The sequence below is a fragment of the Stomoxys calcitrans genome, chromosome 3, assembly GCF_963082655.1.
Source record: "Stomoxys calcitrans chromosome 3, idStoCalc2.1, whole genome shotgun sequence".
Classification (NCBI taxonomy): Eukaryota; Metazoa; Arthropoda; class Insecta; order Diptera; family Muscidae; genus Stomoxys; species Stomoxys calcitrans.
Window position 1 is genome coordinate 113,214,093 of NC_081554.1, and position 18,842 is coordinate 113,232,934.

At 35.5% G+C, this 18,842-nt stretch overlaps 3 protein-coding genes and 1 long non-coding RNA gene across 7 annotated transcripts in view; 1 reads left to right on the forward strand and 3 right to left on the reverse strand.

Annotated features, from left to right (window-relative positions):
* Nucleotides 1-2,576: 2,576 nt before the first annotated feature.
* Nucleotides 2,577-3,073, reverse strand: LOC131996095 (uncharacterized). The gene is made up of 2 exons (XM_059365544.1): nt 3,045-3,073; nt 2,577-2,975 (listed from the first exon to the last, which is right to left on the reverse strand). Exon 2 carries the CDS (start codon nt 2,943-2,945, stop codon nt 2,577-2,579), a length of 369 nt encoding a protein of 122 aa, XP_059221527.1. The 5' UTR covers nt 2,946-2,975; nt 3,045-3,073.
* A 4,183-nt stretch (nt 3,074-7,256) lies between these two features.
* On the reverse strand, nt 7,257-9,429 carry LOC106093915 (U1 small nuclear ribonucleoprotein 70 kDa). The gene is made up of 2 exons (XM_013261079.2): nt 9,272-9,429; nt 7,257-9,189 (listed from the first exon to the last, which is right to left on the reverse strand). Exon 2 carries the CDS (start codon nt 9,086-9,088, stop codon nt 7,829-7,831), a length of 1,260 nt encoding a protein of 419 aa, XP_013116533.1. The 5' UTR covers nt 9,089-9,189; nt 9,272-9,429; the 3' UTR covers nt 7,257-7,828.
* Nucleotides 9,430-13,423: 3,994 nt separating this feature from the next.
* LOC106093913 (uncharacterized) overlaps nt 13,424-18,842 on the reverse strand; it is a 39,407-nt gene continuing 33,988 nt past the window's right edge. For both annotated transcript variants that reach the window (XR_009397471.1, XR_009397470.1), the window contains 3 exons: nt 14,021-14,208; nt 13,739-13,825; nt 13,424-13,632 (listed from right to left, as the gene is read on the reverse strand). This is a non-coding gene — a long non-coding RNA (uncharacterized LOC106093913). The remainder of the gene's footprint in view (nt 13,633-13,738; nt 13,826-14,020; nt 14,209-18,842) is intronic.
* Nucleotides 16,261-18,842, forward strand: part of LOC106093910 (uncharacterized) — a 41,662-nt gene continuing 39,080 nt past the window's right edge. The window contains exons 1-2 of one of the 3 annotated variants that reach the window (XM_059364173.1): nt 16,276-16,335; nt 16,417-16,508. In XM_059364173.1, the coding sequence (XP_059220156.1) occupies nt 16,438-16,508 (71 nt within the window). In that variant the 5' untranslated portion in view covers nt 16,276-16,335; nt 16,417-16,437. The other 2 variants (XM_059364176.1, XM_059364174.1) reach the window with 2 other exon arrangements.

The following is an 18,842-nucleotide window of genomic DNA, read 5'->3' on the forward strand; positions in this document are numbered from 1 at the left end:
AGAATCGAATTGGTGAATTTTTTAAACATTAACATAAAAAATAAAAAACTTAACATAGAAAAAGTAAAAAAAACCTAACGAAGTTTTCCCTACGTAAAAAAATATAATAAAAAGCATATTGTCAGGGAGACTGGAACGGAAGAACGGAAATAAAACATTTAATTTCTTTTGAATGCTGAAGGGCTTATAGTAATTTTTTTTTAAATTTTGTGGTTTTTCAAGAATTGTACCATTGTAACGTTCAATAAGTATGTATTGGGTTGCCTTAAAAGTAATTGCGGATTTTTCATATAGTCGGCGTTGACAAAATTTTTCAACAGCTTGTGACTCTGTAATTGCATTCTTTCTTCTGTCAGTTATCAGCTGTTACTTTTAGCTTGCTTTAGAAAAAAAGTACGCGAAATTTTGTTTACATTTGTTTGTTTGGCGTCAATTTTAATATGGAGCCCACAAAGGAGCATTTTCGTCATATTTTACTTTATTATTTCCGTAAAGGAAAAAACGCGGAGCAGGTTACTAAAAAGTTACGAGATGTGTATGGTGATAAAGCCTTAGAAGGAAGACAGTGTCAAAATTGGTTTCGCAAATTCCGTTCTGGAGATTTTTCACTTAAAGATGAGCCACGTTCAGGTCGGCCAAATGAAGTTGATGATGACCAAATCAAAGCATTAATCGAATTGATCGTCATGTAACTGAGCGTGAGATAGGAGAGAAGTTAAATATACCAAAATCAACTGTTCATTATCACATTAAGTCTTGGACTGGTGAAAAAGCTTGATATTTGGGTACCACATGTATTGAAAGAAATTCATTTAACAAACCGAATCAACGCTTGTGATATGCACCTTAAACGCAATGAATTCGACCCGTTTTTAAAACGAATCATAACTGGAGATGAAAAATGGATTGTTTACAACAACGTTGGTCGAAAACGATCATGGTCCAAGCATGGTGAACCAGCTCAAACCACTTCAAAGGCTGATATCCACCAAAAGAAGGTTATGCTGTCTGTTTGGTGGGATTGGAAGGGTGTGGTATATTTTGAGCTGCTTCCAAGGAACCAAACGATTAATTCGGATGTTTACTGTCAACAATTGGACAAATTGAATACAGCCATCAAGGAGAAGCGACCAGAATTGGTCAATCGTAAAGGTGTCATATTCCACCAGTACAACGATAGACCGCACACATCTTTGGTCACTCGCCAAAAACTGAGTGAGCTTGGCTGGGAACTTTTGATGCATCCACCATATAGCCCTGACCTTGCACCATCAGACTACCATTTATTTCGATCTTTGCAGAACTCCTTAAATGGTAAAACTTTCGGCAATGATGAGGCTATAGAATCGCACTTGGTTCAGTTTTATGCAGATAAAGGCCAGAAGTTCTATGAGCGTGGAATACTAAATTTGCCAGGAAGATGGCAAAAGGTTATCGAACAAAATGGCAATTATATATTTGATTAAAGTTCATTCTAAGTTTTATTAAAAATGCATTTACTTTCTTTTAAAAAATCCGCAATAACTTTTTAGGCAACCCAATTGGAGTTTCTGCTACTAATTAGAGAGTTGATAATGTTAAACAAATAACAGGACTGTCCATATAATAGTAATGCAGAAGAGTATAGACACCTAACGATTATGCAATGCTCGAATGAGCATCCGAGAAATTCAATAGTAAAACGTTGGTAATCGCTGCGGCAGCGTCTATCATAGACGTACATACGTAAAATTCTATGAAAATAGGATAAGAGCTTACGGTGATTACAGGAATTTGCGCCTGAATACATTTCTAAGCCATATAAAATATGTGGAATTATAAGAGAATACGCCAAGAAACGTCTAATGTGCACTGGAAGAATTAAATATAAATTATACAATTTTCTAAGAATAAAATTTATTTAAGCAATAACATGTGAAATATGTGATGTAAATTTCAACAATGAGTCCAAATCAAAACCAAGAAGTGAAGCCGACTCCTTTGTATCAATAGTAGAATTCTGTACTGTCAGGTTATATAAAGGAATATTGCGATCATTAGAAAATACCAACATTCAGTTTTATCGCTATTCATGCGGATTCCATTTAAAGTTGCCCACTCACAGACTCGACCAATGTCCTCATTCAATTGATTTAGGCATATCTCAATGGGTTCGGAGTTGCTAAATGCAAATAGCTGAATATCATCGGCATATATACTCAGCATTGAGAATATAGTTTTAAAAGCAGAATTGTGTGATCAATAGAATCAAATGCTTTACTCAGATCGAGTATTACGAGGGCACAGGTATATATCTATCAAAGCATTCTCTGACATTTTCAGTCAGATGTAAAACAAGTAACGTAGTGCTGTAATGCCTCCGAAATACAGGTTGACATTAATGTATAAGATTTCTCTCATCTAAATAACTAGATATCCGATTCTTCAACAGTATCCCTACTTACCGACATATTGTAATTATTTACTCCATTTATCACTGTCTTTGTCAAAGGCAATGACAAATCCGAGCAAAACTCATGAGAATGTAAAGAATTTTCATTGGAAAATGCTGACATGTCTTGAGCCACATATTTAGGTTAGGGAGTTGGCACAGAATTTATTTGTTGTTTTTCTTGTGGAATTGTCTCCTCCACTTTAGGCTGAGATTTACTCTCCTCCCCAGGTTTGTTTTGAGCAACTGGAGGTAATAGTTTATGCTCATCTAATCTATCCTCTAAAATGGCATTATCTTCGTCATTCTTTGTGGGACCTTGTGGCTTTGAGGGCATTATAGGAACTTCATAGGAATCATCTTCATCTAGACCATCTAAACCAGCAGCTGCAGCATTTTCATCGACATTAGCTTTACCCACATGTGGGGCAAGATCACGTCTTCGTCGTCGGGGTCCCAAAACCAAATTGTCCCCATGAGTTTTGTGGGCTGGTTGTCTTTTGTTGCGATACATGGAACTGTCTCTATAGATTTGTTGATTGTGCTATTCGGGGGAATACTTTACATGGACTCTGTATAGTAGAAAAATATTATTATTGATATGGCTACAAACTTGGCTATGTAACGCAAATTGGTGTTGCATCACCAATTAGTTGATCGAAGTTACAAATCACCTAAATAAAAAATTGACTCATGTGAACGAAGACGAAGGAAAGTTACAAGTTGTAATAATAGTGTTAACGACGTAACGTCACAATTTCCTGATGACAGAAAAAACATAAAGCATCACAAACCTTCAAGTCATCAACATTTCCAAAACTAAACTCGTCCAAACGAAAAACAGAGGCAAAATTTTTATAACTTGTATTATCATGGAAATTTGACGAATACGGATTAGAAGAAGTAAAATAATTGTTTAAAACATCAACATTTATATCAGAGTTTGTCTCTTCAGTGGAAATACTACGAGACCATAGGACCATTACTAAAGTCAACTTGAACATCCGAAATATTAGTATCGTAAATTGGAGAAAAATCAGTTACATTAATATCTTCCAATAGATGGTTCATATGAATGGATTCATAGTCACGATACTTCTTGCTAAAGAAGTTTCGAATAGAAGAGAAGTTATATTGAATAAGCATAAAAGAGTGATTCGAATTTAGTGGTGAAAAATTAAATTGTTCACTGTGTACAACATCATCTGTGTCACTAACCAAGCAGAAGTCTATCAAGGAGGAAGTGTTTCTAGAGATATCGAAGCGTGTCGGCAAATTGTAGTGCACAAGTGATAAATTTCACCGAGTAAGATTATCTTTAAAATTTGAATAATTTCTGCGAACAGAAGGATCGTAATTGAAATCACCGATGATAACCGGGTGTGTTCCAAAACTTTGGGTTGTTCCGTTGTCTTTTTCTACCCTGAAAAATGTGAAAAATTTTCACACATTTTATGGCAGCGAATACAAACAGAATTGATTTAATTTACGATCAAAAAACATATGTTAATACAAATAAGAAATGCCTAATTAAATTACACTTAACAAAACAGAAAAAATTTTGATGTTACGATTTCATTGCTCATACTCTTTACAATTCTTTCCAATGCTTTAAAAATGTCCCGCTTGGCACTTCATATGATAAGTATTAATCGTTCAAACGAACCAGGTTCCTTCGATAGCGAAGACCTTAAATCTTACCCTTCTCTATTTCGAGCACATTTATACATTGTAATAGTAAAAGCTATTTAATAGCTAAGGATCTATAATGTTGTGGAAACTAGTTTTTGTATTGCACTTACATCAATAAGTTCATGTAAACAAATCAGTAGGGCCTTAACGCTCTGGGCATTATGTGTTGGCAAAGGATAAAATGATTCTCTAGAATGGGAAATTAATTTAAATAAAATTTTTGACCAGATTATTTACCTTCCACATTAGCCTTCGGGTCACTGCATTTAACAGCTTGAAATTACTTAAAAAGTTGTGTTTTTTGCGATAGTATCCATCGGAAAAATTTCAATCGATATTCAGTCAAAAAATTAAATATGGATAGTGCCATCGATATTTTCCCAGCTCTACATCGTAGGCGGACATGGTAACCTCTGCGCTACGGTAGCCTCCATATACACTTGTTACTGCTTTCAAACATTTAATAATAGTAGTTACAACAACTTTTCCGCAAACAGAGGTCACGATTAGAATTGTATTTGTATACCCACCACAGTAGGATAGGGGATATATATTAATTTAGTCATTCCGTTTGCAACACATCGGAATATCAATTTCCGAATCTACAAAGTATATATATTTCGGATCGTCGTAAAATTCTAAGACGATTTAACGATGTCCGTGTGTCTGTCCGTCCGTCTGTTGTAATTACTCTACAGCCTTCAAAAATTGATATATTGAGCTGAAATTTCGCACAGATACGCCTTATTGATACCCGCTGGTTAAGTTCTTGAACGGGCCAATTCGGGCCATATTTGGATATAGCTGCTATATAGACCGATTTTCCGATAAAGGGTCTAATGCCTATAAAAGCTTTATTTTTTATCCTATTTCGCTGAAATTTGACACAGTGAGCAGTTTAAGGCTTCCCGACATGTGACCCAAATATGGTTCAAATCGGGGTATATTTAGATATAGCTACCATATAGACCGATCTGCTGATAAAGGGTCTGGAGCCCATAAAAGCTTTATTTTCTACCATATTTCGCTGGAATTTGCAACAGTAGGTTATAAGCCTCCCGACATCTGACCTAAATATGGATTATATCGGTCCATATTGAGATATAGCTGCCATATAGACCGATCTCCCGATAAAGGGTCTGAATTCCATAAAAGCTTTATTTATTACCCGATTTAGCTGAAATATGCAATAGTGGGTTATTTTACGCCACCTTACATCTGACCTAAATAGTGTTCAAATTGGACTATATTTAGATATAGCTGCCAAATAGACCTATCTCCGATAAAGGGTCTGGAGGCCATAAAAGCTTTATTTATTAGCCAATTTGGCTGAAATTTAAAATAGTGTTTTATTTTAAGCCTCACGACATCTGACCTAAATATGGTTCAAATTGGACTTTATTTAGATATAGCTGCCATATAGACCGATCTCCCCATAAAGGGTCTGAAGGCCATACAATTTTTATATTTTATCCGATTTCGTTGAAATTTGGAACAGAGTAGGCCTCCCAACATCCGACCTAAATATGGTTTTGATCGGATTATGTTTAGATATAGCTGCCATATAGACCGATCTGCCGATAAGGGGACTGAAGCGCATAAAAGCTTTATTTATTACCCGATTTCGCCGAAATTTGAAACAGTGAGTTTTTTGAGAGCCTCCCGATATGCGACCTTAATATTGTTCAGATTGGTTTATAATTGGATATATCTGCCAAAAAGACCAATATTTTGTTGTACAAAATTGAGTAGTGCCATATATATTAGATCACTCAATGTCCGTTCCGAATTTGGGTGCTTAAGTTATCCAATTTTCACCGGATTCTGGCAGAAGGGGGTTTACATATATACTCGAGGTGGTGGGTATCCAAAGTTCGGCCCGGCCGAACTTAATGCCTTTTTACTTGTTTTTAATTTAAATGTGAAAAAGTCAACAGAATCCACCCACAACTCTCATACTTTACCAGCAAATGAGAAACCAAATTATTGCAACATCCTTAGCAATAAATAAGAATACGGTGCGTTTATTTTAGGAGTTCATATAAATTGTTTATTAACGTGTTCTTTTTTTAGAATCATGTTTGGATTATGTGGGGACCTTACCGAAAAAAAACCCCTGTAACATTTAGAGCCTATAATGAGAGGAGAAATCTTACCATTTCTCGTCGGATAATCAAGAAGTTGATGTTACGATTTCATTGCTCATACTCTTTACAATTATTTCCAATGCTTTAAAAATGTCCCGCTTGGCACTTCATATGATAAGTATTAATCGTCCAAACGAACCAAGTTCCTTCGATAGCGAAGACCTTAAATCTTACCCTTCTCTATTTTGAGCACATTTAAACATTGTAATAGTAAAAGCTATTTAATAGCAAAGGATGTATAATGTTGTGGAAACAAGTTTTTGTATTGCACTTACATCAATAAGTTCATGTAAACAAATCAGTAGGGCCTTAACGCTCTGGGCATTATGTGTTGGCAAGGGATAAAATGATTCTCTAGAATGGGAAATTCAGTTAAATAAAATTTTTGACCAGATTATTTACCTTCCACATTAGCCTTCGGGTCACTGCATTTTACAGCTTGAAATTACTCAAAAAATAGTTTTTTGTTTTTTTTTTTTTTTTGAATTTGCGACAACAGACTGTATTCCAACAAGAATTGGCGTATGTTTATGTATCGCACAGAAATATTTTATATATTATTTGATAATATATATTTCTGAATATAATAAATTGTTTATTTAAATCTTGCCTAAGTCGCCACAAATTGCTTTTCATTCTTGTTGCAATGACCAGTTATGTACATGCAATAGTATACAAATATTACCACTGAAAACTTTTGTGCCCATCGCTACATAATTCATGAGATATCACTCAAATTTTTCGACAAATTGAAAATCATTTCAAAACTGTAAAAAGAGAAAGAAAATAAGAACAATTTAATTTTTGCTCAGACAAGAACTAAATATGGATTAGAATCACACATAACCCGATGGAGCGCCAAAAAAGACGATGTACTCCATAACTCTAGCATAAACAACCATGAGCTTTCGCTTCTCACTTGTAAGGAAACAAAAAGTAGTCGCATCCCTCCCCTTACCAGAGAGGGAAATTAAAAGTACACAAGATTCTATAGGACTTACGCCGTTGCTTTTTATATTTTTACTTACTGTTTAGTTTCATTCTGTTCACACAATATCTTTGTGGGATATTACTTAATATATAGTATTGTTTGTTTGCTGTTAGTTAGATCATACAATATGTATACATAATGTCTACCAGTTTCAACAGGAAAATTTTGGTTTAATTGCATATAAGCTCTTAAAATATTCAAACTATTAACAAATTGTTGACGGAAATTATTTAAAATAGAGTTGAATGTAACGGAGACTTTCAAATGTTATTTAAGAAAGCTAGCATGTAAAACATTTCAATTGTCTTAATCATAATGCATAAGCATATCAGTAGGAAGTTTTAAATAGAAAATGTTTTATTTACTAGATTTACCTCTGTTGAAAAGAACTAAAGCTACATTTTAATTTAGATATAAAATTATGAACGAAATGTGAACAGATGGAAATCTGTGATGAACCATGTTTTCAATAAACTTTCTTTTTTGTTGGCTGTTTTTCAAAAAGTATATTAATTGATCTAACGTTCATTTACTTGCAAATAATATGGTGATAAGTTATCAATTAATTCACCTCCACCAATGTTGCTGGGGATCTCCAGGATTTTGACCATTTTCAGCACCACTTCCACGTCCTGGTATAGGTATGGGTGGTGGTGGTACGCTAAACATATCGTGTTGAGGTCGAAATTTTTCTTCATCTTCATCTGATTCACGTTTGATAGGCGCGGAGGGATACATAGGATATGTAGGATATCCATCATCAATTGGTTCTTCTTTAATTTTAATTACGTCCATTTCGCGGAAATCAGGTTTTCGTTCCTTGGAATCGCGACGATCACGATCTTTATCCCGGCGTTCTCGCTTTCTTTCGCGTCGCTCGCGCGACGGTTCACGTTCCCTTGATTTGGAGCGTTTTTTCTTGCGATCACGTTCCCGGTCTTTTTCACGTCTGTCGCGTCTTTCGTAGTCGTCATAGTCACGGTCACGGCTGCCGCGACGCTTCTTTCGTTCCCTTGACCGACTGCGAGAACGACGCGTGCGTTCACGCTCCCTCTCTCTGACGCGATCTCGTGACCTTGATCTCCTTCGCATGCCATCCGCAAATCGGCCTCTGTCAGCAGTGCGAGCATTTTCACGGTCTTCACGTTCACGTTCAAGACGATAACGCTCACGTTCGCGTTCATTGTCTTCGCGACCAGAGTGTTTGATGTTTACATCATTACCACCTCGACGTGTACCACCTAAACCACCACCTAGACGACGAGGCAACCATCCTTTAACTGTACGAGCTCTTTCTACATCAACCAGCACACGCTTACTATCAATTTTTTTACCATCAGCATGTTTATAAGCAGCATGCATATCACGTTCATGTTCGTACTCGATGAATGCATAACCCTTGGGCTTACCAGTCTCTGGATCATGAATCATAACAATTTTCTTAATAGGTCCATAGATTTCAAATTCTCTTCTCAATTTCGACTCGGAGGTGTCATAATTGATTCTGGCAACGAATAGAGTTTTGAAGGGGTCTTCAGTCGCATTTTTTATTTCTTGTGGGTCCCATAAAGCAATTTCCCTCTCCAACTTATACGCTACCTGTTCGGCTTTTTCACGTCGGCGTCTCTCGAGTCTTTCTTGACGCGTTTCCATCTTTTTTGGAGGCGGCGTGTCTTTTGGATCTTCAAAGTCATTTAAAAAATTACCTATTCCCAAGTACCCTCTCGATTTTTTCTCATGTGGCAGCTTATCCACAGGCGGCATGAACGGTATTGGATCCCGAGCGGCAAAAAGCGCTAGCAGGTTTGGTGGAAGATACTGCGTCATTATTGAAGGGGTCTCTCTTTTCTATGTAGTATAGAAATTGGCGACAATTATCTCCTCTAAATGGTCCTTCCTTGCGATTCTTTGTAGGATTTTATACAAACCTATGCATCAATTTTCAATCAGAATTTAAGGTTAGTGTCTTAATATATATATAAGCTAAGACGCCAAAGTTTTAAAACTTACCTATTCATATCCTTTTACAATATACGTAAATTTATTAAAAGCAGTACCGTAGTACTCCTAATTTAAAAATAATTATTTGAAAAGAAATGCTATACTTGCGATAAAGAAAACAACACCCCCAGTTGAAGAAATCTTTTCGATCTAAGTTATTGGTAGCCATGTTCCATGATACAGCTTAGGCTTAACCTAAATGAAAACGCCGTTGTTTACATCTGACAAAACGGAAAATGAACCAAAAAGCCCAGGGTGCACTCAAGAGGTAGGGTTACTTGCCCAATAACAATTCAAGGCGGATTTAAAAGGTGATCTAATTTGTACAACAACCACAAATCATATGGTGGAATCCGACATCTGTCATCAATCTAACTTACTAAAATGGCATTGTTCTCAACATAACCAAAGAAACTTACCCTTTTGTTTCTATACGGGCCCAAGTAATATGAGAGAATAAAAACGCATAAAGTAAAAAAGCAAGAAAATGAGGTGGTATTACTATGAATTTAAAAAATAAACTGTTATCTTAATCAGTTTTGCCAGTATTTCTACGTCCCTTGAGCGTGTGTCGAATGATAGCAATCTCCTATAGTGAGATGTAAAAATTACGTTGGGGATTGTTTTTTACACTGGAGAGAAAAAAATCATTTTGCTGCGCCAATCAATCATTTTATCCAATACTGACAAATTTCGATATTTGTCAAAAATATAGAGTAAACAAAATGTGCGCGCCACATAATAATACAGGAAAAAGGCGCTATAATTTCAATAAACTACAAACACTAAACTGAACTTCTGTCCATTATTGTTAAATAACAACCTTTTAGAATACCGTTGACAATGATAATAAACAACAATTTTACTTAAATTATGACAAACAAGACGTGTAAATTTAGTGACATCTCACAATGTTGGCGGCTAAGTTATGCCGATTTGCGGTGCTGTCAAAAATCTTACAAGTGCCTGGACTACTCAAAAATTATTCACCACACTTATTTTAACTATCCCTATATTTATATATTAACTATCCCAACAATTTTTCTACCATTCGACACACAGCCTAAAGGAGCTATTACACAGCATGTAGATGCCTTATGACATGTCACTTTTTATATGCACATGTCATTGAAAATGTTTGTCAAAATTGTCAATTTACATACGATTCATCATTTTTGCTATCATACCTGTTCCTTTTTTACGTGTGACATAACCAAAAAATTTTAGCAAAAGCTGATTTTTTTATGTGTAAAAATTTTTAAAGTTGTGAGAAAGCTGGTTAAATTATAAATTTGTAAAAACCATTTAATTACGGGGTTGCTTTTATTCGACTAACAATAAAACAGCTGATTTCTTTATGTTTTTGTCAGAATGAATAGAGCACACTCTAAACGAAAAAAATTACATGTGCGAGATGGGAGTAAAACAGGGTGACACTAACACAAAAAAATATGCCTGTTCACGAGGAAGACTAAGTTGGGCCAATTTAACGCATCACGTTTCCTCAATGAGACGTTTTCAATATCCAACAAGGTCAAATACTTAGGTGTGATCTTGGACAGGAAACTGAATTGGGTTTTCACATTCAGGAACGTAATGAGAAGGCTCACAGGTGTTGGGAACTATGTAGACGGGCCGTAGTCTCGAAATGGGGCCTGAATCCGAGGATAGTTCACTGGCTCTACAGGAGCGTGATTAGACCAATACTTACTTACGCCTGCCTCAGGCGGAGTGACGAAGACCACGCCCACTAGGGCACTGGAGACTATTCTAGATATCAGACCCATTGACATACAAATTAAGTATACGGCTATGTGACTTAAGGCGAAGGGAGAATGGTTTGAGGATGGGAGCAGCTCATAACATCGCGGCATATTGTAGTGTACATATGGTTTATTGTTATGGAACTTTCTATGTCCAAATGACAGAAAATTGTAGTAGGCCGAATATTTTATTTTAAAACTTTTTCTTTGAAAGAAATGTCAGACTGAATTGAATTTCATTTTTGGTGTATATAATTTTTCATTTTGAATTCAAATTTCAAACTGTTCAGTCGTGATAATAAGAAAGATTTTCTCAAATATAAAATTTGAAGGAGGAAACATTCCAGAATTAATTCTCCTAATAGGAATTAATATATCGATTGCTAAGGAAGTTTAGCAGAAAGACAAAGGAATTGGCTCATTTGGATATCTGTTTTGGAGAGTTTTAGTATCGCAATCCATCTCATAAGGGCGGACAGCCCCATTAAAAGCATATTTGGGTGCACATTTTGAGTCCAGCATTTTCAAAGGTTCTTTTTCCGCTTCAAGGAAGTTTTCAAATATATTTAATTTGGATTGTTGGAGATTGCAAAAATTTATTGTGGCAATAATTGTGTATCTCCCTACAATTAACTTGGACAGTCATATAGATCTGGTATCCTTAAGGATACCAGAACACTACCCTGATTTTACTATTCCATCAATGGATGGAACGTTTTTGGAACATTTTGACAAGAAAATCTAAGAAAAAATTAAATTTCAATATAATGTCATATCAAGTTTTAATGGAGCTTAAACAGGAATTTACCTCATTGAAATAGATTAAGTTTTCACCTTACTTTACTACACATATTCATCTTTAACCAATTGTACTCGAGCATCTCAAAACTTTAAGCCCTCTTTTGACAACGTGGGACAATTGTGGTAAGTTATTATTTATTATCACTTTCATTTGTTAACGGTTTGGAATGCTCGAATTTTTAAAACAAAACAATCATTTTATTTTTATAGCGTTTCAATAAGATTTACTAAATTAAATTCATAACATTTAAATTAGGAATTAGAAATATTTTCAGACATTTACATTAATAATTTATACTGCTTTTAATTTTTCATTACACCCTAAAACACATTTTATTTTCCATTTATTGTCATTGAATTACTGCATTCTAATTAATCTCTCCCACTCAATCAATCTTATGTTTTTTTTAATAATTTCTTGAATATATATCACAATGTTTTTGTAAACGAAAGTTTTTATTCACGAAAGGTTCGGTACTCACGCTAAAGGACACTCTGGAGGACAGTTAGGTATTTAGATACTTTTCTGTACGGCATGGTGGGTGTAAGATACAATGTGACCAATTGACATCTGTTGTCACGCCTTCATAATTACGTCATTCTTCTTCTTTAACTATCTATGCTTTTCCTTTCCATCTGTCTATTTGTTTTCAAGAGCTACCTAAAATTTTCTTTATGTAATCGCATCCATGCCTATTTCTGTTGGAGAAAGAACGCCCCCAAGACTGAGCACGGCTGGGGCTAGTAGGTAGCCAGTTCCAAGGGGAATAGGGCCATTATATGGTAGATCGTTACAATATGCAACATTACTGGCTTATATGTATGTCCATAATGTCATGGGCGGATTAATATCTGTGCCGTCTTTTCAACCTAACCTAACACAAAGAACTCAGCATGTACGGAAATTATCAATCGTTTATAGCTACTGTCGCCAGAATATTAAGCTATGAACCAAGGCGGATTTAAAAAGGATTTCTCACGTGAACAGAGGTTAACAGCAGGCCGGGTTTGACGTCATTATTTTCTTTCTCGCATATTCTCTACTCATGCACGCACGCGTATACACACACGCACACAAATTTGTTTGTGTGTGTTGGTAACACGACGATCAGCAAGATGGCGGATTGTACCATATGATTTGTGGTTGTTGTGTAAATGAAACCACCTTTAATTGTTTCGCCATGGCAATGAACAAACTAATTCCATTCTGGAGGACGTAAATGGACTTCGTTCTAAAAAGTGCGCTTAGCGAATTATAAAATATACCACAAAATTTAGCCTGGATGCCATAAATAAACTTCGTTCAAAAAATGCAAAATCTTTCCAACAAGCCGAATGGAGGGAAATACAATTAAAAATCCCTCATCAGGATGGCTTGGGTTGAAGGCCATATAAAGGCTTGATAGAGAGGAGATGCTCATATTTCCCCAGTGTAGTTGCAATGTATGGTATTTCCATCATAAAGTAATTTTCGAACTAACTATAAAAAGAAAGTGCTCGTTATAAAACCTTTTGTTTCTGTGAAGAAATAATTGTCCAAAAGCGGTGAAGTTTTTTTGAAAAGAAAAAAAAAAAAACAAACCGACAAGGAGAGTAATAAATGTTAATAATTCTTTTTTTTATTGGTGACTGTTGTGTTATTATAAAAAGTAAGTGTGATTGTGTGCCCTTAAATAGAGATAATGTGGTTGTGGTTTTTCGTTTTTGTTTCATGTCCATGAAGATGACATCCAAGCGTCCAGTGGCTATCCAGAGCTGCCGGGGAGTGGCAAGAGGCCCCCTGAAATCCATAGCGCATGCCAAAATCTGGAATAAAAGAAAGGAATACCGTCAGTAAAATCACCGTAAAAAACCGGGATACCAAAAAAATATCCCGGTAATTTATGTCAAGTATCTGTTTATAAGGTTATACTTGTCTTGTGTACTTTGTGTCCGTTCTCCTTGAGAAAAGAAAAATATCCATTATTATAAACTAGAGAGAGAAAAACTAAAAAAACAGCTAGAACAAAAAAGGCAAAGAAAACCAAAAGAGCAAATTAGGATTAGTTAAATTTTAGAAAAAAATCGTTTTTGTTGTTATATATGTGGTTTTTTGTGATGTGAAAATTATTAATATCAGCAAGAAAGTGAACTTAAGATTTACACAGACTATTAGGGTCAGCAGTTTAAATAATTCAGTGCCACAGGTACTTACGGGGTAAAGCCATACTAACAGAGCTCTCTTAGTTAGGTGTGGAGTGTCTAATTTTTAAGCCGAAAATGAGGCTATATATCAGATCTTAGGGTTCTCAGCGTGTGAATTCGAAAATTGGCTCGAATTTATTTAAAACAATACTAGTATTAGTGATTTGGTCTGATCAGGTCTACATTGTATGGTTTATGCTAATTAAAAAAAAATAAATATAATAATACAATAAAATGGAAAATAGAAAAATAGTTTTAGTATTCGTGTATAATAGTATAAAAATTATGAAAATAAATGTTTTTTTTAATGTTAAGTGTTAATAAAGAAAATGTTTGTGTGCGTTTTTTTTTTTTAATATGGGACATAAGGTTTCATCGGTTGGTTGTGACCAAAACGGTGGTGAGTGGGGTCCTCGAAAGAAATGCTCCTAGGATCAGAAGAACCATGGAGGGAGGGCAGATGAAGATACATCCATTAAGCTCCTCGTCGAAAGATAATATTGTTTTTTTTTCATTGTAGGGTTTTTTATGTGTTTTGCTCTTCAAAATTTCTTGTTGGTTCCTAAGTGATGTTTGGCAAGGGTTGGAACCTTCCTAAGATGGTCTGAGCAAGGTAAGAAGGCCAACGTCAACGCCTTTAGGTGCACATAACTAATGTAAAATAACTTTAAAATCAAAACAAAGCATTTGACGTTCTAGTGGTATTGTAATACAACTCTAAAATTTGATAATTTGATTAGCTGGGTAAATTAATAATGTTTTGAACTTGTGTATGTGATTGAAATAAAGGAAATTAAAACATAGTTACACAATCGTACATTCAAATTAGTAGTAGATTAGGAGAAATTGAAAAATCACCCCTATGGCAATCCCAAAAGAGTAAGCATGTGAAAATGAAAACATTGTCTTATGTAAGTGCAGGCAAAAAATTTAATTCGACATACACAAACCGAAAAGGATTCGATTTCGAGCGATTGTGTTTGTTCGTCTGGATTCATGGCGAAACAAATAGAGGTGGTCTCATTTATACAATAACCACAAATCGTATGGTGCAATCCTTCATCTTGACATCAAGCTGATCGGTGTTTTGCCATACAAATTTGTGTGCGTGTGTACATGAGCAGAGAATATAGCGGAGAGAAGATAACAACAAAGAGAATGCCAACAAAAATCTGACATCCTAATTCGGTCAAATTCTGCCGGCTGTTAACAGGTCTGGATTATTGTTCGACATCCACTATGGCGAAACAATTAATGATGGTCTCATTTGTACAACAACCACAAATCATATGGTCTAATCCCCCATTTTGTCATTAATCTGATCGACTTTTTGGCAACACACAGAAAGAAATTTTGCGCGTGTGTTTATACGTGTGCATACATAAGCGAGAAAGAAGATAACAACAAAGAAAATTCAAAAAAATATATATACATCTTAATATCGTCAGACCTGGTCGGCTGTTAACAGCTGTTCGCGTGAGACCACCTTTTGAAATCCGCCTTGGACATCCACAAACAAGTTATTAATTTTCTGGCGACCGAAGCTATAAACTGTTGATAATTTCCGTACTTCTTGAAATTTTTTATTACTTTGTGTCACCCTGTTCGTTTAGAAATTTTTGTGTTATTCAAGTTTATAGACGTCGCTAACTTCACACAGGTTAAACGTGAATCTACAGGTAGGAGCAGTTGCCCAACAACAAAATATTGAATGCACTATCTGTCAAAAATAATTAACAGGTATTGTACCGTAAGCAGCTGAGTACAATTTTTCTCGCGAAGTGCACTATCTGTCAACGAGTTTTGTTTGTGTTTGTGTATTATAGTTAAGAACCATAGCACACACAAACAACGAAAAGTGGCGCGAACATACTCAAATCAGAGTTGCACTAATCACTGATTTTGACAGATGGTACACTCAATATTTTGTTGTTGGGCAACTGCCACTACCTGGAAAGGAATATATCTTGGTTAAACCCGATGCATTGGGTCACGTAAACGTGAGAGAGTAAAGGCGAAAACAGAACGAGCAAGTTGAGTTTTGGGCGTTGCGTTGCAAAAATGCAATTCTATTGTTTTTGGTTGTCAGATTTAAAAATTGTTTAACTTTTGCGAGTTGCATTGTTAACAATTGTTTGTAGAGTCGCATTTTCAACGCGGCGCTCCCGAACGCGCTCATTATGTTTAGGCCTTAAGAGTGACTATTGACTACTTACTACTGAGTACAAACTACTAAGTTTTGGCTCAAACGCCATTTTCAAAATAAACGAATTTTGCAGCTGCTGCCTCAACCAATTTTTAGAATTTGTTTGGTTTTTTGAATGTGTAAGCATCAATTATATTGGAAAGTGCAGTGTGTTCTGTGTTGTGTTTTGTGTGATTAATCTTTTTTTTTTTGCACTAAAGAAAGTATTCAAATAACCAATTATGTCTCTGGAAAAATACGAAGCAAGTGAAGAATGGCGCACGAATTTAAAAAAATTTCTTTTTATTGAACGGTAAATGGTGTCCTCTTCCTTGCAAGTTTTTTATGTTGTAATTGTTTTTGTTTTGTATGAAGTTAATATGGTTTTTAGTCGATATCAAAATCAATTTTAATATGCTTATATCCTTTAAATCTTTAAATGAGGATACCAATGGCAAAATATTTTAACACGGTGGGAAATTCGGTACCAAAATTGTGTAAAACTAATATAAAAGGTTAGAGCTGTTGAGTTTCGGAACCAGGAATTTCGAGATGGAATTTTGTAAAGTGTCGAATATGACTTTCTAAAAAACATGACAAAATTGGGAATGTTTACCCTGCGACACCGTTTTATAAAATTTGTTGCAAGTTTTATAATTCCCTTAAAAAAATCGTATATCCAATCGATGTTCTTCCTTTTCTATATATAGAAAAAATCTTGACCTATAAAGTGTAGTTTTTCTTTGAGGTGTTATTGAGGATTTACACCACTCCAATAACGCATATTTTGTTGTTAACCCAGCTGGAAATGTGAAAGTGTGCCTCAACACTGGAAAAGAACAAGGCAAGTTGTCAATTAGTATTTCACATGCCTTTTTACGGGCAAATCTTGCACAACAGCCTTTTCTTCCACAATAGCCTATTTATAGGAATGAAATTTAAGGTCTTAAAGGAGAATTCATTTCATTTTCTCATTTATTCAGATAATGCAATTTGAAGGCATTCAGTGGCCAATTTAAACAATTCTGCGAACAGTGGACACCACTGTTCAGAAATTCACATAGCAGCTGCGTGTTTGCTAGGCGAACGCCGGGAAGAACGCACAACTGACTGCCACACTCTTTAGCCCACGACATAATCGAATTAAGACCAGGAGCGAGTTGTGAGGAGTAATTTCAAAGCTAATGTGGAAGGCGTAGCAACAAGTGAGCAATCGTTAGAAAAGAAGCTTGACGGCGAAGGCCCGCTGTTCCCTAAACCAGAGCATGATGGCAACTGACAGGAAAGAAAAACAAACTAGGGGACGTCCTCCCTCCCCATTTTGTTCCGCTCGTGAAATCGTGAAAAATTTGTCCAAGAAAGAACTCTGCCTAAAAGTGGACTTGTCTTAAGAATAGGCGTTGAAAAATTGTTGCGAAAAGTGAATGTAGTAGCGGCCTTCAATAGAAAATCACGACTCACCGGTTACCGTTGTAACATTTTAGTATCAAATTTGACACTTTCGGCGTTGATACTAGTCTGCCATTTGTTTATTGTGCAACTTAATGTCATACTTTTTTGGCTTTGGGTAACATTTCTACTGCCTGTTTTCACTTAAATATTTCTTCGATCTTCAGAGTAGGTTAAGCGACGTCTTTCGTCCATGACGATAGAGAACACCCGAGATTTTGGATAAATAGATCTATTTGATGACAAGATAAGTTAGATAATTTTTTAGACCCCCCGGGGATAGTATTAAAAAATTTCGGCGGTGCCATCCTCCCACTAAAGCCTTGTACCGACTTCATTTGCAGTGAAAATGCCTATTAAATTATTACGAAATCCGACTGAATATATTCTTCGCTAGTATTTGCCCACTTCTGCGCAATGTGTTCGCATTTTGTTTGTCACCATTTTTCTTTATAATGGGTTTTGACAATTGTTCGGGTGAAAGGTCGAAGTCAGTACTAGGCTTAATTCTGCCAACATTTATCATGTGAACTTCTCAACATAGAGTTGTCCATTGAATGTTGGATAGGGTCCATTTGTGTGTATTGTTTTGACATGCAATGAACGTCAGTCGAAAGCTATTTAAACCGCTTCAAATGCTTTTTCAAATACCTATTGATTTAAATCCAGCTTCCGATTCAAATCCTAAGCCCTTGGCGACCAATTTCTTATAACTATACGCCTATAAATAGCGCACAAATTTTTGTGCCACCTTTTTCAATGAAAGTCACTTTTTATGCCCCTTTTCGAAGTTTTCCAACGGCAACGCTGCTCGCGGTTTAACAAATATTTTCCGAGAATGATAAATTAATTTTTGGATGCACCTAAATCGCATGGTTTTTAAACGTACGAATGTGAATTTATCACTTACTTACTTTAATTGGCTATGACAAAACATTTGTTCGACTAGCCGAAAGTGGAATAGCGTTCGGCAATTTCTACATGTAGCTCATACCTATTGTCCGAATTAATGAAGAAGCCCCAGCTTAGGAGTCATTTGAAATTAACCCAATGTTGTATGTTACAGATTCCATACAAACAAGTCTTTCGATTGATCTTCTTAAATAGCTGGAGGGCTAAATTTTTATTTTTTTGTGTTTTGTCTTTCAATAATCTAAGTATTGTTCAAATCGGACCATATCCAAAAACCACATATGAA